The sequence below is a fragment of the Anguilla anguilla genome, chromosome 8, assembly GCF_013347855.1.
Source record: "Anguilla anguilla isolate fAngAng1 chromosome 8, fAngAng1.pri, whole genome shotgun sequence".
NCBI classification, from domain to species: domain Eukaryota; kingdom Metazoa; phylum Chordata; class Actinopteri; order Anguilliformes; family Anguillidae; genus Anguilla; species Anguilla anguilla.
Window position 1 is genome coordinate 46817814 of NC_049208.1, and position 22091 is coordinate 46839904.

Sequence of the window (22091 nt, forward strand, 5' to 3'; positions counted from 1 at the left end):
ACACACACACACACAAACGCACACACACGCACTCATACCCACACATATACACACACGCACTCATACCCACACATACACACACACACACTCATACCCACACATACACACACACACACTCATACCCACACACACACACAAACCCGCACACACACGCACTCATACCCACACATATACACACACACACTCATACCCACACATACACACACACACACTCATACCCACACACACACACAAACCCGCACACACACACACACACAAACGCACACACACGCACTCATACCCACACATACACACACACACACTCATACCCACGCATACACACACACACACACTCATACCCACACATATACACACACACACTCATACCCACACATACACACACACACACTCATACCCACACACACGCACTCATACCCACACATATACACACACGCACTCATACCCACACATATACACACACACACTCATACCCACACATACACACACACACACTCATACCCACACACACACACAAACCCGCACACACACACACACACAAACGCACACACACGCACTCATACCCACACATACACACACACACACTCATACCCACACATACACACACACACACTCATACCCACACACACACACAAACCCGCACACACACACACACAAACGCACACACACGCACTCATACCCACACACACACACTCACACACACACAAACGCACACATACGCACTCATACCCACACACACACATACACACACAAGCAAACGCAAGGACAACCACACACTCATACCCACACACACACACTCACACACACTCATACCCGCACACACACACACACATACACACACTCTCGTGTGCATAGACACAGAAAGCAGAACAGAGGCACACTCACAAACACTCAATCACAGAGACCAGCAGACACACACAGTGAACACAGGGTGCTCACAGACACACACACTCTTGCATAGCACACATGTGCACACAAAGACAGCAAGACATGAATTCACACTCACACAGACAGTTTTCTCAGATGCTGTGGGAGTGTGCTGTCTCTGAAAAGCCCTCATTCTCCCACCCCCCCCCCCCCTCTCTCTCTCTCCTCTCTCTCAAACACCGGGCTCCGTTGTTTTTCCGTTTCTGAACATGTTGAGCGCGTCCTCGCCGTCGGCGCCTCCGCCACATCAGCACAACAGCGCGGCACAGCGGTGGCGCACTGGACGGCCCCGTTCGGTCATTTTGCCAAGCATCTGACCGCGTCGGCTTCACCCCGGCCACTGTTGGGGGGGGGGGGGGGTGGGGGGGGGGGGTGAGATATTGGTTTAGGGGGTCCTGACCCGGCCTCAGGGTTTTGGTGGCCCTAAACAAGAGTGGGGTTGTGGCCCCAAAGTGTTACCACAGCTTGTTCTCAAGGCCTTAACTGGCAACTGATTGAAAGAAAAACCACAAAAACCCGCAGGTACTACAGCCCCCTGGGAATTCATTTTGACACCCCTGCCCTAAACGACCGCGTAGAGCATGGATACTCAAATCTGGACCTCAAATCCAAATCCGGTCCTGGTTTTCTTATCCCCCAGGTAATTTACTGAACAGTAAGTGCTACCGATTGGCCAGACTGTCTTCACACCTGACTCCCAGGTTAAGGGGGGGGTGGAACACCAGCAGTTCCTGGACCCTGAGAGCCGTGATTAGAGTAACAGGGGCGTAGGGTGTTCACGCCAGCAGTCAGCTCAGGTCTGAATAATAACGCTGTCGTCAGGTGTCTCCGTTCCCGAGTGGCTGTGAGGACGCCAAGATCAACATCAGTGTCAGAAGAACTGAGAAGCACCTGTTATTACAAAACGCTGCTGCAATCAGAGCCAACTCCCCTAGGCCTGGTAGCTAGCAGCCTCCCTACCTCGCTCTTCTAATGCAACCTTGCGGCTTGTCCTCGGCCTCCCATTGGCTATTCGAATTGGCCAATCACCAATTGGGGCATGGAGAGGATTTGTCTGACACATTCTAGAACGCTCTAATCCTTGACTACTGTTTCCCAGAGGCATGGTAAAATGGACTGCATTTATATAGCGCTTTTATCCAAAGCGCTTTACAATTGATGCCTCTCATTCGCCAGAGCAGTTAGGGATTAGGTGTCTTGCTCAAGGACACTTCGACACGCCCAGGGCAGGGTTTGAACCGGCAACCCTCCGACTGCCAGACAATCGGTCTTACCTCCTGAGCTATGTCGCCCCTAGAGGCCACATTCTGTTTTTAAAAAGGTGCATATGAGCCAATTGTTTCCCACACAGTGTTTGTAATATAAATTATATGTATTGTACACCTGTTCAAACCAGGGGTGTCCAGTCTTATTCGAAAAGGGGCCGATGTGGGTGAAGGTTTTTGTTTTAGCCCAGCACTACGACACCTGATTCTAATTAAGGTTTTGATTAAAGACCGTGAGTAGTTAATTAGGTGAACCAGGTGTCATAGTGCTGTGCTAAAGCAAATGGTGTGAACAAAGCAGATGCATCTTTAAAACATACATAGCAAGGGCTTACTATCCTGTCACTAGCTGGGGGGTATGCTGATGTAGAACTCAGCCTGTATTCAGAAAATTTCTCTGAGTGCTGGTCTGAGATCAGTTTTGCCTTTCGGCTCACGACGGGGAAGCTTAGGATGAGGACGGGGTACGCCTGATCCTAGATCAGCACTCCTACTCTGAGGAAACTGCTGTAAGCCTGTCTTTCAACCCTTTAGGCTGTGAGATCACAGATATGCGATTAGAATGTTCTCAACTGAACATTCCAATGCTAATGTAACGCTCACTACTGGCAACTGAAAGCAGTGGAGTTCTAGAACGCTGACTTAGGATTTTGGAAAAAACTACTCCAGAAAAAACCTACTCTTCAGAGGGTTAATGGCATGTTTCTGAACGGGAGTTCATTTGTCTGGCTGAGGTCCACCTCTCTCCCCCCTCATCTCCTGCACTGCCCCTGTTCATTTTTCGGATGTTCTCCTGCCTGGATCCTCTACCTCCGTCAGTGTCTCCCTCTCTCGATATTCCTCCCCCTGTTAGGTACATTTACATCCCTTCTTCTCTACTCCACCCTACTCTTATCAGAAGCCCCTCCCCCTTCTCGATTGATCTCTTTGACACGTTTTATCTCTGTCCATCTCACTCATTAATTTTCCCATTGATCTAATATTTTGCAGTCATCTCTAATCTCTCTCTCTCTGTTCCTCTTCTCTCTCTCTCTCTCTCTCTCTCTTCTTGCAGATGTGAAATGACTCTGTTGTTGTTCCTGTGTGCTCTCTGTCCCCTAATCCATGCGTCCCCTTTGAACCTGGGACAAGGAGCAGGTAGGACCCCCTACTCCTTACCGCCCTCCCATTTAAATACAGATTCTTCATCTTAATCTCAAAAATGTCTTATTTATTCTAGTATTATTCTTATTTTATTCTTATTATTAATCTTATACATGTACAGTATTATTCTTAATCTTAATGTTGTCCATTTTAAGCTTTTTATTTATTATTATCTTAATTTAAAGTTGTTTTTATTCTTATTCAGTACTAATTTTACTTTTTTCTTATTCTAATTCTTAGTATTACTTTTAATGTAATAAAAATTTACTGCAAGTAACTGTATTCAGTAACTTTTCATCTTAATTTTAAGTTTTTTTTCATTCTTTTTCAGTACTAATTTTACTTTTTTCTTATTCTAATTCTTAGTATTATTTTTAATGTAATAAAAATAACTGTAAGTAACCGTATTCGGTGCATTTTTTTTGGCTGACTCATACTGTGGGGAGTTTAAAGAGTCGGGTCTGTAGATTACCAGTTCCCTCCGGCAGCTGCAGTAGCGAAAGCCACACAGCCGGACTGATGACGTGGGCATCAGCTGGACAATCTGTTACAGCGAGAGTCTATTTCTGTCCTCAAAACCGCCGCCCCTCCATCAGGGCCTCGGGCGTGAGCTCACGGCTCCGCGCGGCCGAGCTCGGACACGCGGTGTAGAACAAAAAAAATGGTGATGGCTACTTTCCAAGGCCTGTCGGTCAACATGCAAGATCGTACAAGAAAAACCCAGGATGTGGGATTTCTCTCTCTTTCTGTCTCTCTCTCACATAGACACACGCACACACACGCACCCACACACACACACACACGCACACACAGACACCCACACACACACACACGCACACACACACACACACTCACACACAGACACACACCCGCACGCATTGAAGCTGAAGCAGCATTATTCAGGAAATACATTTTTAGATATGTCTGTTCTTACAGTAATCTGTGTAAACATTAATACAGAGGAATAATCTATAAAATGTACTCTCTCTTTTATTTGGCCATTCTTATATTCTTCTCCCTTTCTTTGATTCTCTCTCCTTTATTACTTCTTACACCCCCCCACCCACCCTCTCTCATTCACCTTCTTTCTCTCATGTCCTTTTGCTTTCATTCTGCCTCATTCCATCATTCTTTCTGGCATTATCTCCCCTTCTCCATCTCTCTCTCTCCGACATACTTTTGCCCTCCCTCTCTTGTTCTTCTCCCCCCGTCCCGCCCCCTCCAGAAGACACAGGGGTCCTGCGAGTGACCATCCCCAAATCCCCGCGCCCCGCGGCCACCCTGGGGGGGTCTCTGACCCTCCCGTGCCTGGCGTCCCCGCCCCGTGCGCTGGGTCGCTCGTCCCCGGTCGCTCCGCGGTTCAAGTGGAGCATCCTGACCGCCGGTCGGGAGACGGAGATCCTGGTGGCCCGGGGCGAGCGGGTGAAGATCAGCGAGGCCTACAGGGAGCGCGCCTCGCTCCCCCGCTACGCATCCCACCGCGGCGACCTCACCCTGCACCTCCTCGACCTCCGCCACAACGACACGGGCTTCTACCGCTGCGAGGTTCAGCAGGGTCTGGAGGACGCACACGACCTCGTGCAGGTCAAGGTCAAAGGTAACCGGCAAGGGGGGGGGGGGTCTGACCTTCTTGTACAGGTCAAGGTCAAAGGTAACTGGCAAGGGTGGGGGCGGTTGTGGGGTCTGACCTCCTCCTGCAGGTCAAGGTCAAAGGTAACTGGCAAGAGTGGGGGGGGGGGGGGGTTGTGGGGTCTGACCTCCTCCTGCATGGAAACAGGTATGGTGTTGTTCAGGCGTGTGTGCATGTAAACAGGTATGGTGTTGTTCACGTGTGTGCGTGTAAACAGGTATAATGTTGTTCACACGTGCGTGTGTATACAGGTGTGGTGTTGCTCACGCGTGTGCATGTAAACAGGTATGGTGTTGTTCAGGCGTGTGTGCGTGTAAACAGGTATCACACCTGTTTACACGCACAAGTGTGAACAACACTATACCTGTTTACACGCACAAGTGTAAACAACACCATACCTGTTTACATGCACGAGGAGGTTGTTCACGCATGTGTGTGTAAACAGGTGTGATGTGTTCACGTGTGTGTGTGTGTGTGTAAACAGGTGTGATGTGTTCACGTGTGTGTGTGTGTGTAAACAGGTGTGATGTGTTCACGTGTGTGTGTAAACAGGTGTGATGTGTTCACGTGTGTGCGTGTAAACAGGTGTGATGTGTTCACGTGTGTGCATGTACACAGGTATGGTGTTGTAAACAGGTGTGGTGTTGTTCACGTGTGCATGTAAACAGGTGTGGTGTTCCATTACCGCCATGCTTCCGGCCGCTACGCCTTCTCTTTCGCGGACGCCCGGCTGGCCTGCGAGGGGATCGGGGCGCACATGGCCACACCCGAACAGCTCCTGGCAGCCTATGACAGCGGCTACGAGCAGTGCGACGCCGGCTGGCTCTCCGACCAGACCGTCAGGTGAGTCCAGGTGTGAATATGTGTGAAATATTAGGTGAGTTCAGTACTGCAGGCCTGTGGATCTGTATCAGGTTTAAATATGCATTAAATATCAGGTGAGTTCAGTACTGCAGGCCAGTGGAGTGGAACTGCACGGGTGTGAATACATGTTAAATATCATGTTAAGAACATGCACATTCCGTTTGGGACACACAGCAACATGTGCGGATGATGGAACTGCAGCACAGATTGCCTGGAGGTCAGACAGGTCACATGCAGCCGTGCATGTGTCGGTGACATCATAGTAGTGTCATTGAAATGTCACTGAGATGTCAAACAGAGTCTTGCTCTTGCTCATTTGTTATTGTGTGCTGATGAGTAGAGACTGTCTGATTGAAATCAGCTGGAGGTGCCTGAGCTCAATCTACAACTGCTTAGTGGTACTCTTCTCTTTATCTCTGTCTCTCTATCTCTCTTTCCCTCTCTCTTTTTTCCTTGACCTATCCCTCTCTATATCTCTCTTTCTATTGCTTCCTATCACTCTCTTTCTCATTCCCTCACTCACCATTTCTCTTCCTTTCTCTCCATTTTTTAACCGTCTTTCTCCCTCCATCCCGCTTTTCTCCCTCTCTTTCTCTCACTTGCCTTCCCCCACTCATTCATTCATTCACACTCTTTCTCTCTCTACATATATCTCTCTCTATCTCTCTCTCTCTATCTCTGCACTTGCAGATACCCCATCCAAACCCCCCGCGAGGGTTGCTATGGTGACATGGACGGGTTCCCAGGAGTGAGGAACTATGGGACGCAGTACCCAGAAGAGCTGTTTGATGTGTACTGCTATGTGGAGAACATTGATGGTAATGTGTTCGCTCCTTTGTGTGTCCTCTAGTTTCAGAAACTTATAAGGTGTTATAGAATAGAATAGAATAGAACAGAATAAGGTACTATAGAATAGAATAGAATAGAATAGAATAGACTAAGGTACTATAGAATAGAATAGAATATAATAGAATAGGTACTATAGAATAGAATAGAATAGAATAAGGTGCTATAGAATAGAATAGAATAGAATAAGGTATTATAGAATAGAATAGACTATAATAGAATAGAATAAGGTATTATAGAATAGAATAGAATAAGGTATTATAAAATAGAATAGAATGCTTTATTGTCCAAACAAGTGGAAAAATTGCCTTTGACCTTTCTAGCAGTTTAAGAGACTATTGACAACTATTGACAAACACAGTACAATCAATGAAGTATAAAGAAAAAACATTCAATGAATTAAATTCTGTCCGTCCGTCCATCCATCTGTCCATCCTGCAGGTGAGGTGTTCCACGTCTCGACCCCACAGCGCCTCACGCTGGAGGAGGCAGAGCTGTTCTGCCGGGCGTCGGGGGCGGAGCTGGCCACCACGGGCCAGCTGTACGCGGCCTGGAACGACGGCCTGGACCACTGCAGCCCCGGCTGGCTGGCGGACGGCAGCGTGCGCTACCCCATCGTTGCCCCCAGGGAGCGCTGTGGTGGATCCCAGCCCGGGGTCAAGACCGTCTATCGCCACGCCAACCAGACCGGCTTCCCCGAGCCCCACACCCGTCACGACGCCTTCTGCTTCAGAGGTGGGAGGGGTCAGAAAAAAGAGGTTTATTGGCTGGGATTAGACTGTTGGTCATTGCGGGAGGGGCTAGAAAAATAGAGGTTTCATTGGCTGGGATTCGACTGTTGGTCTTGGTGGGAGGGATCAGAGAAAGATTGGTTTCATTGGCTGGGATTTATTCTGTTGGCTATTGTGGTAGTGGCCTAAAAATGAGAAGTTTAATTGGCTGGAATGAGACTGTTGGTCATTGTCTATATCTATCTCAGGGCTGCTTTGGCACAACTGACTCTAGCTATCTATCTCTGGTTGATGGATGAATGAGGTGTGCTTTGTTAGAGTTGGAGAGGAAACCTACAGGAAGAGGGTTGGGCAGCCCTGATCCAGAGCAACAATGAGTTAGGAGAAATGTGCCTTTTGTTCAGTGCACAACAAATCGCCCAGTGTTATTTTAACTGAAATATGTAGCCAACCAAAGCACACACAATCATTCTATTTCTGAATGATTTCAGAATAATAGTGGAAATATGTGGTTTTGTTGAAGTTGTCAGTACTATGCAGGGACTCTGGTTTTCTAACAGGGTGGAATGATTATTTTACCCCAGTCTGATGAGGAAGCTCCATTCAGGGTAGTTTGCTCACCTGTACAAGTAACGACAGGGTTGAATGATTATTTTACCCCAGTCTGATGAGGAAGCTCCATTCAGGGTAGTTTGCTCACCTGTGCAGGTAACGGGAACCCCCACACGGACGCCCCCATGGACTACCTGGCCACGGAGCCGGAGGACCTGGGGCAGGACATCGTGACCCTGATGGAGCCCCTGGAGGAGATCAGCCTGGGGGAGGTGAGCGAGGAGGTGGAGAGCGAGGTCCAGGGCGCTCTGGAGTCCTTCCCCGTTTTCGGGGGGCGGGAGAGGGGACGGCAGGAGGTCGGGAACGAGCCTCGCACCACCACCGCCGCCGCCTCTCGGGGTGGGCACCCCTTCCCCGTTGACCTCCAGACCCCCGTCACCCCGGCCTCCCCTGCCCAGGACCCCCGGCTCACATGGAAACCCGCCACGGTGGTGACCCCGAAATCTGGCAGGCCGGTTATCCCACACGAAAAACCTGGCAACCCAAAGCATTACCAGCCAACGGCAGAGACCGACCAGGAGTCTGAGGAGTCTTCCACCAAAAATCCTAAGCACCATCACCCCGTGCCCGTCACAAATAGGGAGTCCAGTGAGCCTTCGACTAAAGACCACGAACATTATCATCCCACGCTGGCAACCAGCCTGGAGTCCAGTGAACCTGTAATAAAAAACCACGGGCATTACCAACCCATGCCGGAGACGAACCTGGAATCTGGTGAGCCTCTGGGCCAAGACCACGAGCAGGAGCACCCCACGCCAGACACGCACCCGAAACCTACTCCCTGGACCCCGGACAGCAGACTGTCCGATGGCTCCAAGCACTACCAGCCCATGCCGGAGACCAACCCGGAGTCCATCGAACCTGCGGGGCCCCATCTCAACGTGTCCGGAGGGGCTGTGCAGGAACAGGAGGGGAGTACGTCGGGGGTCGTCGCCACAACAACCCCCAACCCCATCGGGAGCGGGCGCGGAACGTCCAGAGAGGGCCTGGCGGGAAGGGTGGAGGAGACCTCCGCGTCGACCGCCCGGCCGGGCGAGGACCGGGACCCGAACACACCCCTGACCCGGTCCACCCTAACGCCCGACAGAGAGACCCTCTCTGTTGACTCCGCCACGGAAGGTTCCGGAGAATTCGGCCCTGGACCCGAGGACCCGTGGGAGGTGGCAGTGGCCCATCGGGAAGAGCTGGACGCTGACCGTGTCACCCGGGGCCCCCTAAGCACGGCCTCATACGGTCCCCACGACCAGGTCCATATTTCAGCACAGACCGGGCCCTCAGACACGTCCACAGGTAGAGTATGCATCTCTGTAGGGGGGGTGGAAGCAGTGGTGGATCTCTGCGAAGCTTCGTGGGGGGGCGGGGGGGGGTTTGGGGGGCAGAGTTGGACCCAATTCACCATCACATTTTCCGGCATTTTCTCTCGGGTACAATTAACACCATTGAGAATTTTCTAGTGCTACCAACTGCTTGGAAGATTGCCTTTTTAACGGTCTTACATTCTGAATATTTCAGATATGCGCATTCGGCATTTTCACCTCTCACCTCTCTGCCCAAACAAAAAGAAAAACATAGAAGCATAAAATACTGCACTAACACACTCATTATGTGTGTTTAGCCCTTTATTCATCCCGGCAAGTCGGACTGAGATATTAATCTCCTTTTCAAGGGAGCCCTGGCCAAAATGTATCAAAGAATTTATTAAAGATTTATTAAAGAATGGGAGAAGTGAGAAGTGTTTATCAGAGCACAGTTTTGCGTCTCTTGGGATGAGACAAAACAGGGTCGATTATTGATGAAAGTGGTTCCACTCTGCTGTACGTGCGGCCCGTTCAAAGGCAATCTTCCAGTCAGCATTACTGATCGCCCTACATGAACGGAGGGAAACGCACCATTTAACAGTAACACTGGGACGGCTCGCTCTACTTCTTCGCTGAAGTAGGACATCGGAAGAGAGAGAGAGTCAATCAGGATTAACGACAGGAAGTGAGCATACAGGTTTACTAAAAGAAAAAAATATATTATAAAACCAAGCACAGTTAAAAAGTAGCAGTACAAATGCAAAACGGCCTGCATGCAATGGAAGTTAATGAAACAGTCTTTAAAATGGCATAGGAGATGAATCCGTTTCCGTAGAAACTATATGTGTCTCCGCCCCCACAGAGGGAGACTCCGCCCAGGAGCACCCGGGTGTCATTGCCGTGGAGACGGTGTCCGAGATGCGAGAGGAGGCCCAGCCCGAGGGAGTCACGATCACCCTGCTCAGCACCCCGTCCGTCCCCTTCCACACCCCCGGCCCGACCACGCCCTGGGGGGAGCCGCGGACCGTGGTCCCGGAGGAGGCGGAGCTGGAGGAACAGGACGTCCCGCTCGAAACGCAGCCAGGGTCCGGGGACGGGGCGACCACCGCAGAGGCGACGGGCTCCCCGTACCTGTCTACAGCAACCCCAGTCCCGTCCCCCGAGGCGTCCGAAACACCTGCGCCCGACCCGGGGTACAGGCGCACCGCCACCGTCACCTCCGACCGGGAAAACCAGTACCTGACCACAGCTTCCTCCATGCTGGCCTTCGCGGTCACTGACATGCCCGCGACCGCGACCGCGACCGCAATCGTGACTGCCGACGTCGACGACGCCTCCGACCGGGACGAGGAGAGCGGACACGATTTCGGCACAGAGGCCGCGCCTCTCGAGTCAGAGGTGACCCTCCTTCCCGACGAATCGCAGACCTCCAGCTGGGGGCTCCGCCCCTCCACCACCGCCCCCCAGGAGTCCCGGTCCGAGCTGGACTACAGCGGAGACGACCGCCCCGGCGGCGAGGACGTGGTCGTCCGGGAGCACGTCCCAGAATCCTCGGCTGAGCTCGAGGCCCCGCCCACCACCGAGTCTGTAGAGCCCAGCAGCCCCCCCGCCACCGAGGGGCGGCCTCTCGCGGAAACGGCCGGCCCAGAGAAGGACGTTTTTGAGGACCGGTCCCCCACGGTGGGCACGGAGCAGGCCCAGCGCGAGTTACCCCCCACCCAGCCGCCCACCCTCGCCAGCCTGCCGAATGAGAGGGCGGCGGTGGGGAGGGGGCGGAGCCTCTCAGGTAACGTCTGCGCCACGCTAACCATGCTAACCAACCTCCTGTTCCTTCTCGACCTGATGACGCACTAAAAAAGTACTACCTAAAAATCCAACCCCCCGCTCCTCCCCCTCCCCCCACTTTCACCCATCCCCACTCAACAACCCCCCTCCAACCCTCGCTTCTACTATGTGTGTATCTTCCAGTCTGGTTCACTGCCTGCCCCCTCAGCTCAACCCCGCCCACAAACAATCCCCTTCCTGTGTGGCCTCCCCCCGGGTACTGAAATGAGGGACGACTCCACTAAATCGTTTGTCAGACAAATCAGTCTCTTGCTGTTGTTTTTGTTTGTTTGTTTGTTTGTTTTTTGTTTTGTGCTTTTTTTTTTTTAGAGCCGTGACTTCTGTGAAGTACTCGATTTTTCGGACCAGTGGTTTCTGTGAAAAAGGAACAATGATATTGTTTTTTTTTTTTTGCCTGTACCCCCCCCCCTCCCCCGCCCCACCTCAAATTTTTCTGTGAGACAGGATGCCCTCTTATCCTATGCCTGCCTCTGTTCAGCTCCATGTCCTGTTTGTTTTAGAATGGAGAACCAGACATTCCTGTAACTGTTCGAAAAGAAGAAAATTAATTTCATTATCAATTAGTAATACAAATACTGACAAGCTCCAATTAAATAAATTATCTATCCACCCCAGCCCACAGCCAAATATGGTAACCAGCTACAGAGTATAACACAATATTGAGTTTCTAGTTAGATTTATTTATTACATAGATTTATTTATTAAGTTGTCGTTTTATTCAAATATACATGATTAAACTGACAGTTTCTTTCACGCTATAAACTGGTGCCATTGTTTTGGCAATCACCTGTTCCAGTATTACATTCATCACTAATGGACCCCAAGCAGCTGGGTGGGAATCCAAACAGAAGGTGATGCTGTTTCCCACTTTGGAGTTTTTATGATTACTGACAGAAATCATTGTGATGTCACTGGTATGAAAAAGATACTAAACTCTACACTAAAAAAACTTTATGCTGTAGAACTGCTGAATAATAACGTATGGATGCCCTCAATTGATAGTGAAACGTGTCTAAATCCTCCACAACACTTGTAAGTTCCAAGTTTTGATAGCTGATAGCCACGTGTATTTGCAGTGCTTTTTTTTCTGTATTGCAGAGAAAGAATAGCATTTGAAGAAAATGTGTTAATTACCATAGACTATATCAAATTCCTTTTCATTTTCTAAAAGAGCTCTCCTGTGAAAATGTTTTCTATGTTCTTCAATGCCTGTTTAGAAATCTTATCAACTCCTATGTGGAAAAAAGAAGATTTTTCTTTGTAGAGAGTTTGACAAACATAAAGCCTGTTTTTATGAAAATAAATGGTCAGCTGTGCACTTTCTAGCATGTTCGGGTAAGAGGTAGCTTCAGCCCTGCAAGGTAACTGCCATGCCCCTTTGGCTGCCAGCAGAAATGGATGACATTTCTGTAAATAAAAAAAAAAACATGAACAGCAGGATTTGCATCACCTGCCTAAGAACATGGAATATTTTGTGAGGTTTGGGCTGTTTCTGTGTATATTAGCTATATAATCATGATATTAGCTGCTGGATTATGGCAGTTATCTTGTAGGAGATTATTTTTTACATATATAACATATATAATGGATAGACTTTATATTTTGTCCATTTTGTAATGAAGAGACGTGACCTTGATTTGATGCTCTAAGCCACGATGCACATTTGAAGGAATATTTGCACAATGACTCAATGGACTGGAATGCTTCTAGAGGACAACATTAAAGGTGAAAGTCAAATGCAAAAAAAGACATTTTCCAGGTTTTTTTTCCCGTACAAATCTTCTGCAATGTTCTCCGTAGACAAATGTCTCCATCTGCTGGCACACAGTTGCACACTCATGCAAAAATGCTGGGCTGTGGCATTAAAGCTAATTTTCTGCATTGCGAATAGCTGCTGGTCACAGGTACATTTTTTCAATCAGTTTTAATCGAAAAGCTGATAGAATTCATAATTAATCCGAAATGAAATGTATCACGCAGCAAAATCTACAAAGTGCATAAGAGATTAATTGAACATCATAATTTAACAGTGAATACCATACATAACTGATTTTTTACTCGATTATTATCAGTTCATAAAAATATTCAGTAGATTCTCTATTGCATGTCACAATTTACTTCACAAGTTTTCGGAACGTCTTAGTGCTAAAGCATTAAATGCTGCACCTCTGAGCCAAAATGGCGACTTTTCAAAGGCAAGTAGGCCTACTTGGTGTACGAGGAAATTTATGTGGGGTACAAGGTAACGCAAGGAGTCGTGGAACTCGGAAGCGGCCTTCCGGAACCTTGTCGCCCGCACAGTCCCGGTTGTGTTGGTTTGTATGCGTCGGTTTATCTCACGCACCACGCCGTAAACTCGGCGAGGCGCCTTCGCTGTTTTTCCGTTGCTCAAAAGTCTAGCCCGCGACCAAGCCGCCCGCCCCACCTAGCGTTGCCAGCATTGCCCATTGTGTGCTGTGTTTTAGATGCCTGTGTGGCCAGCCCCTGTGCCAACGGGGGTACCTGCGTGGAGGAAGGAGGGTATGCCAAGTGCCTTTGTCTGCCCACGTACGGAGGAGACTTCTGTCATAAGGGTAAGGGTGTGATGACGTTTCTCTGGACGTTTCTCTCGCTTGAAAAAAAGTCCACCTTACCTCCCCGTGGCATTTGGGTATCCTCTTTACATCGTGTAACGTGCATAAATACAAAAAAGTGTATTTTAAGGTCTAGGAGCACATAAAATGGATCATAATCTGTTTTTAAAAATAAATATTTTTCAGGAACAGCTAACCAGCATTAACAGAAATGGAATATATTCGAAATATATTGAAATAAAATGTATATTTGGGGTATTGCAACTCTGCACATTATATGGGCAAATAAGCATTTCTTAAATAATGGTGCTCATAAGTTTCATTATATTATCAAAAAGGTTCGCACATGTGCAATTTATTGCAGAGTATTCCATTTCTGATGCGGAGAACTTAAACAATAAAGGGTTTCTTGCTGGCTAAAGTCTGAATGTACTGGAACCTTCCTCACAATGGGCCTCATTGACAAAACTTTTCTTAAATTATTCTTAGTTTTGTTCTTAAAAATGTTTCTACGAAAAACTAATATGGGATTCATGACACATGTGCAGACATTTGTTTTTGTGCATATCCCAGGCGTATGAGATGATGAATGCTAACTGTAAATTTAATGGGCAATCCTGTTCATGTGATTAGCATAAGGAAACGGCCTTAAATAAGTATAGATTTTTTAAAAAGATTAATGTCAAAATGTTCTTAGAAACGTTCTTACGCGCAGTTTACGATCGAATGTGATCGTATGCATGTTTTGTGAATGAGGCCCAACGTGCCCGACCTGCAGCTGAGCTTCGAACGAGGCGACACAAAACCAGACAGAACAGAGCAAAGCTGGCATTCAGACGATGAGTCGTTGATCGGACTGGTGCAGGAAGAGTCTTGGCGAAGGAGATCAAAGAGTGATCAATATTGTACGGGTGTCACTCCAGCGTATCTAATTCTTTATGTGGGTCTAGCACAGTGCAGGACCCCTACCGAAAGGCCTTCCTGTATTTTCAAAAGACACCCTCTGGCTTAAGTTTATCCCTTTTATGGTTGCGGTTTACTCTTGCTTCCAGAGCACAAAGTGCTTTTGCAGAGAAGGGGAAATAGATCCTGGCTGCAGGGCAAGTTAATTAAAACTGGAAGCAAGTAGCGCTGAGGAACAACTGAGAAAGCTTCACTGTGTAATTAAAGGCAGATAACTAATTTGGGTAAATGACAAGATTGTGTGTCATTTCCGACTAAATATATCTAACTGATACACACACGTGCACCAGAATCACAGATGTAAGCTTGACCCACAGACAACGGGGTCCTTCTCACCATTCATATTACTTCCTGTGTTATCATTTTAACTTCCTGTGTCAGTCAGTGGTGGTGATGCTGTTTTAACTCCATATGAGCAAATTAACTTTATTGGCAGGGTGATGATTAAAACAAACTTCCCTTGGCCTCTCTCTCTCTCTCTCTCTTTATTTAATTCAGTGTCTTTCTTTCATGTCCACTTTCTTTCCCTCCACCTCTCCCCTGTCCTTTCAGTTCCTCTCCTTGTTAATCTTCCGCTTCTTCCCTTCTTCTTTCACCCTATTTCTTTCCGTCACTTTCCTTCTCAGTCATACCTCTCACTCCCTCTTTTTCTACCTCTCTAGCTCTCCCATTCCCTCAGTCTCTTTCTCCTTTCTCTTTCTCTCTCCCTCTCTCTCTCTCTCTCTCTCTCTCTCTTTCTCTCTCTAACTGTCTCTATCTCAAATTAAAATGCAAAATGCTTTATTGGCATGACAAGATATTTATTATATTGCCAAAGCACAGAAAAGAACATATACAATTGAGAACATAAACATAAATCTAGACATATGGTGTACAGACAAGTATAGGCCTATCCTAACATGCACACTACTCTCTCTCTCTCTCTCTCTCTCCCCTTGCTCTCTCTCTTGCTCTCTTTCTCTCTCTCCCTCTCCCTCTCTCTCTCTCAGATTTGGAGCAGTGTGAGGCAGGCTGGGAGAAGTTCCAGGGCTTCTGCTACAAGCACTTCTCCAACCGGAAGAGCTGGGAGGTGGCCGAGCAGCACTGCCGCATGTCCGGGGGTCACCTGGTCTCCGTCATGACCCCCGAGGAGCAGTACTTCATCAACGGTACATCCCGCGCCTCCTCGCTCCTTCCCCCCCGCCCCCCCTTTATTCCTCCACCATTAAAACAAGCTCTCTGTGAGCCAGCAAACTCCAGGGACGGCTCTAGGTTGGACGTGCCGGGGATTTTAAAATAAGGGCCGTGTCCAAATCAGCGCACTTGCCTAGTGTTGAGTATACAAGTTGCATGCAAGTTGGATACAATGTGTATACTCAATAGTAGGCAAGTGTGCTGATTCGGACTCTGCCAGTCAGTTGTTAGGGGCCATTGACACAATGTGAGCTTGGCATGGCCAACTGAATACTTTCCCATCGTTCCTTTTTTTGAAAACGTTGTTTCCTGACGAATGCAGCTGCAGTGTAAGCAGGTAATGCGGTGGTTAGCTGTAGAGGTTGATGTCAATAACCCCAATACCACAGTACCTCCCCAACTCAAACCCAATCTCACCCTTTCCTTCACCTCTTAGATAACTACAAAGAGTATCAGTGGACCGGTCTGAATGACAAAACCATCGAAGGGGACTTTCGCTGGTCTGATGGAAACCCTGTGGTGAGTTAAACTCAGTACAGCTGCAGTGAACTTAACCCTTATCTTTGACTTTAAGCCTGAGTTAAGGTCGGCCATTTTTAAAATTGTTATTCTTGTTTTTGTAAAAATGTGATGATTTTTAATGTTATGACAATGATTATTATTATTGTTGTTATTATTATTATTTGTTTTTTGTTAGTAGTAGTAGTAGTAGCAGTAGTAGCAGTAGCTACAGCAGTAGCAGTAGTAGCAGTAGCACTGGTCATAGTAGCAACAGTAGTAGTAGTGGCAGTAGTAGCACTAATAGCACAGGAAGTAGTACTAGTAGTAGTAGCAGAAGTAGTAGTAGTAGTAGTAGTAGTAATGGTATTAGTTATAGTAGTAATAGTAGTAGAAGTAATAGTAGTAATAGTGACAATAGTACAAGTAGCAGTAGTAGTAGCAGTAGCTACAGCAGTAGAAGTAGTAGCAGTAGTGCTGCTCGTAGTAATAGTAGTGGCAGTAGTAGCACTAAATGGACAGGTAGGAGTTGCAGTAGTAGCAGTAGTAGTACTAGTAGTAGTAGCAGCAGTAGTAGTAGTAGTAGCACTAATAGTAGTAGTAGTAGTAGTAGCAGTAGTACTAGTAATAGTGACAGTAGTAGAAGTAGTAGCAGTAGTTGTAGTAGTAGTAGTAGTAGAAGTAGTAGTAGTAGCAGTAGTAGTAGTAGGAGAAGTAGTAGTAGTAGTAGCCATAAACTAATGTCTCTTCCTCTGTCAGCTCTATGAGAACTGGTACAGGGGCCAGCCGGATAGTTACTTCCTGTCGGGAGAAGATTGTGTGGTGATGGTGTGGCACGAGGGGGGGCGCTGGAGCGACGTGCCCTGCAACTACCACCTGTCCTACACCTGCAAGAAGGGCACCTGTGCGTACCGCCTGCCCCACGTACACCCCTGCAGCACTGCCTACCTACAGGGCTATGCTAATACACTCCTGTACTGCTACTGCTACAGAGCAATGTGAACACACTCCAGTACTACTACTGCTACAGGGCAATGCTAATACACTCCTGTACTGCTTCTGCTACAGAGCAATGCAAATACACTCCAGTTCTACTACTTCTACAGGGCAATGCTAATACACTCCAGTACTGCTCCTGCTACAGGGAAATGCTAATACACTCCAATACTGCTACTGCTACAGTGCAGTATTAATACACTCCAGTACTACCCCTGCTACAGGGCAATGCTAATACACTCCAGTGCTGCTCCTGCTACAGGGCAATGCTAATACACTCCAGTACTGCCCCTGCTACAGGGCAATGCTAATACCCTCCAGTACTACCCCTGCTACAGGGCAATGCTAATACACTCCAGTGCTGCCCCTGCTACAGGGCAATGCTAATACACTCCAGTGCTGCCCCTGCTACAGGGCAATGCTAATACCCTGCAGTCCTTCTATTGCTACAGGGCAACGCTAATACACTCCAGTACCATGCATACGATAAGATACACAGATGATGGATTTGTGGATACGTGATTTGTGTGAGAGCCTGTGGGACAGAGAACCCCCCCAGGGATAGTATTGGTTGGACAAGCAGATCACTCTAGTATGTCCAACTGAATGCTTCCCCATGATTTTTTGTCTACTTCTTTGTTCTATCCACAGGTTTTCATGCTCTCTGTTTATCTTACTGAAACCTGGCAGAAAAAAAGTTTTTAGTGTTTTAATTGTTTTTTTACCTACGTGTAAATAAAAGGAAGTCACAGTAAAAAAACATTTTTTAAATTTTTTTTCATTTAATGTTTCTTGTAGTGTTGGTTTCAGCATAGTAGACTATTACTATTCTTTAGAATAGAGACTCTTATGACCAGCGACTCATGTCCTCTACAAGGGACAAAAAAAAAAATTGCCAGGTCTTGGGGTGTTATGGCTGCCAATGGTCCCAGCAGTCGTCACGGTTACCCTGTGTCTCCGAGCAGCTTTCTGTAGCGAGCCGCCCGTGGTCCCCAGTGCCAGGATGTTTGGGAAGCTCCGCTCGCGCTACGAGACCAGCTCTGTGGTGCGCTACTACTGCGCCGATGGCTTCCTGCAGAGGCACTACCCCGTCATCCGGTGCCTGCCCAGCGGCAAGTGGGAGGAGCCACAGATACAGTGTCTCCAAGGTGAGAGAGGGGGAGGGCGGGGTTAAAGTCCATCCAGAACTTACGGAAAGTCCAGTGCAGATTCTGTAGACCCACAAGATACTCAACTCTGCACTCCCAACACTGAACATTCATGTCTCCCCTGCTGTTCAGAGTAAGCCGTTACAATCTGAGGCATTGTTTGAATATTAATTAAGGGGTGTGGCCAAGCCTTGTTGATATTCATTATGGGGTTGTGGTCAGGCACAATATTGGTGGCGCATTGCTCAGTGATTGTTCTGTGCTGTTGTATTCCACTGAAATATTCTGTCACCAGCAGTCTGTAGAGTTAGTGGCTGTGTTCCAAACTGTATACTTGCATTCTGTCTTTTTGAGTTCTTGTAAGAACATGCGTCCAGGTGCACTTACAAGACTACACTTTGTACACTTTGCATTTCAGTTTGAAATGTATTTGTACTTAGACATCACCACTACTGACCTCATACCTTAGCAGGGAACACGTCGACAGTACAAAAATACATTAATAAAATATACTTAGACTTGTACACAGAATCCTCCTGCTTTCTATCATCCATTTTCTTGGCTGAGTAAAAAACTATTATTTGCCCTCAAATATAGAGCAGAAAATGCAATGGCTGCTGGGAAGGGAAAGCATGGAAAAGTCTGCTTCAAAGCACACTTTGTTTTTTTAGTCCTTCCAAGAACATGAAGAGACGTCCTGGTAAAATCTCACATTCTAGCCTTGTTGCGTTCTTCATTTTGGAACACACTTGATCACATGACCGTTTTACTTAAGCTCCTGCTATACACGCTATATAGAACACAAGTATGGTTTGAAACACAACATGTGGCCCTGACAGACATGGCTGCCTGGTATGCATTGTGTTAGCATACCAGAGAGGTCAGGAAAGGAAGGTGATTGGTCAGGGTGGGAGAGTGAGGATTATGGAGTTGTCTTACCAGATACCAAAGTCCTGCAGACTGGAAGCTCCGCTCTTCATGAAGTGGAAAGGCTCTGCCCATATGTGGTCTGGTTTACTGCAGCATGTGACGCTTATCTGCAGCCAATCAGCTGAGCGGGGCACACAGAATGCAGAAGCGTGTGTACGTATGTATTATGTGCCCCTGAGATGGAGGCTGTGGCGGTGGGGCCTTAACAGCGTGAGTCTGGGTCCGCTTTGCTTCCAGACCCCGCCAGCACAGTGGAGGGAGAGCAGGGCGCCGCCCTCCCCGTCGAAAAAGAAGAAGGGGTCATCCAGGGGACCGCCACCGAGAAGGCCACACTCCGGTTCTGGGACATCAAGTGGAATTTTTGAAGCCCCACTCACTCCCCTCTCTTCTCTCCCTTTAAGCCCCTCCCCTACCCCGAGCCCCTCCCACACCCCCACCCACTGGACCTATCGTAGAGCTGGGCCTTCACTTGATATCGAGGAGCGACTGTATGTTTCTTAGCACTGAGCATTTTCGATCCTCCAACCAGGTTAAAGACGCAACAGAACTCCACCCAAATGCTTTAGTAGGATACGTGCACTCACTGGTCCAGGTTAAGAGAAAAGGAATCACAATATTTCATTTTAGCCGACACCTGACATTTTGACTCTTGCCTTGTCGCACACCCATGAAAAATTCAAGAGCCAATGCGTTGGGTGTCACCTAAAATGAAATAAAGGAAGACACGAGAAATGGATTACGAATTTGTGTTTTCTTTTTTTTTTTTACCTTTTCGATTCTCTGGCCAGTCCCATGTAACTTGTGGGTGTAAAACAAGGGCGTCCAATCTTATCCAAAAAGGGCCGGTGTGGGCGCTGGTTTCTGTTTTAGACACCTGTTTCAACTAATTAACTGATCATGGTCTTCAGTCAAGACCATGATACCTACAAGTAAAATCAGGTGTCTTAGTGCTGGGCTAGAACAAAATCCTGCACCGACACCAGCACCTTTTTGGCTTACGCCCCTGGTGTGAAACACCCCTCCTCTGGGTGGGTGGGTCCTTCCGCTCACTTCCCGAAATTTTAGGGTGTTCGCTGTCCCGGGGTCCTGGCTCCATCACAGAAAGGGGTCTGGATTCTCCCCAGTCCCCACACCGCTCCTCACCGATCCTCCTCCTCTGATTGGCTGCTTCCATATTCGGAGCTCGGTGGTGAGCTTTGGGCGGGGCAATGCAAATCAACAAGCAACAGCTGGATGTGGGAGACTGAGGCTTCGGCCAACCACAAAATGGGCGGAGCTCTTTCATCCTTGTTATCTTTCATGTATTACGCAACTATAGCAACCTGGGAGTGGGTGGAGAAAGTTTTTTTGAGTGATTTGTAAAAGTTGGTCATTGACAGCAAATGTTAGTCAAGCCCATTACGATGTTTAAGGACCCCGCCCCTCCACACTGTCACTGTCAGCAACCGATCTACTGTCGAGATTGGAGTGGGGGAGCAGTCAGGATGTGATGTCATCAGGCAGGGTTAATGATGGCTTGCAACTCCAAAGCAGTTTTTTCTAAAGCACTCTGTATTTCTGAAGACAAATTTCTAAAACTCTTTGTTTCCAGCCTTTTACTGCACACATAACATTTCTTTTAGTACTGAGAACCATTGATGAAACGTTAGCCTTTTCCAGTTTAATTCACGAATTTACCCATGCACTTTCTGAAAAACAGAATAATCTTACTGACACGGTTCTATGGGAAAGCTTTATGTTGTAATAAAGTTTCGTAGAATTAAGTAACAACGTTCAGCTGCCTTAACCTAACGTCAGGGGCTGTCATTGACACAGTTAACATTTGAATAAGCCTTTGTATTTGTACATAAACACAGTGTTTTCAAAAAAAACAAAAAACTTTTGTTTCTCAAAAAAGCCAACCTGATTTCAACATAAATCTGCAACGAATGTCATTTTAAATTAATTAAACAAGAATGTTTTAGAATTGTATTTGAATAAAAACATAATGGTCTCTCGGTACGGCTTGTCTTTTCCAGTTCTTTGTGGTTTGCCTCAGTCATTTCCAACTCTGTGTCTCCATTGTGATCTCCATTTCTAAAAGGCCAACATTTAAAATGGGGAGGGGGGGGGGGGGGGGTCTTGGGTTGCCACTCCACTGACTATCATGGGCACATCTAGGCTAATGGCCCCTTGGCAACAGCTCTATGTAGCCTATGTCTAGGACCTGCTCTGATGTCTACCAGACCTTGGTCAAATACATATTTGATTTGGATTCAAATACTTTTCTGTGCTCTAGTGATCTTGTCTGGTGTAATTGACCCAGCCAATATGACCAGAAGGGGTTTGCACTTATTGAGAGTATTTCATTGGTTACAATACACCAGACAAGATCAGTGAAGCGTAGAAAAGTATTGAAATGCAAAACAAATACGTATTTGACCCAGGTCTGATGTCAACTTAAGAAATAACAGTATCAAATGCTTCTCACTTGTAGATCTGAATCTATGATGCTGTCTCAGAGCAGCCGTTAGTATTTTAGACCAACAGTGACCTTTAACGTTGTGCCTGCTGTCGGTGTGGGTGGCAACACTTGGACACTCTCAGCTGCTATAGGTCAGCCTGTTATTTTAACGGTTGTGCCTCGAACCCGCCGAATTTCCGCTGAGTGAG

The 22091-nt window shown here is 47.5% G+C and overlaps 1 protein-coding gene across 1 annotated transcript in view; it reads left to right on the forward strand.

Annotated features, from left to right (window-relative positions):
• LOC118234264 (brevican core protein-like) overlaps positions 1-21440 on the forward strand; it is a 32067-nt gene extending 10627 nt beyond the window's left edge. Inside the window, exons 2-14 of the mRNA XM_035430683.1 lie at positions 3244-3326; positions 4558-4929; positions 5631-5805; positions 6517-6644; positions 7114-7407; positions 8112-9305; positions 10176-11099; positions 13624-13731; positions 15684-15842; positions 16304-16386; positions 17125-17269; positions 18327-18509; positions 19677-21440. Coding sequence (XP_035286574.1) covers positions 3251-3326; positions 4558-4929; positions 5631-5805; positions 6517-6644; positions 7114-7407; positions 8112-9305; positions 10176-11099; positions 13624-13731; positions 15684-15842; positions 16304-16386; positions 17125-17269; positions 18327-18509; positions 19677-19804 — 3969 coding nt within the window. The 5' untranslated portion in view covers positions 3244-3250 and the 3' untranslated portion in view covers positions 19805-21440. The remainder of the gene's footprint in view (positions 1-3243; positions 3327-4557; positions 4930-5630; positions 5806-6516; positions 6645-7113; positions 7408-8111; positions 9306-10175; positions 11100-13623; positions 13732-15683; positions 15843-16303; positions 16387-17124; positions 17270-18326; positions 18510-19676) is intronic.
• The last annotated feature ends 651 nt before the right edge of the window (positions 21441-22091 follow it).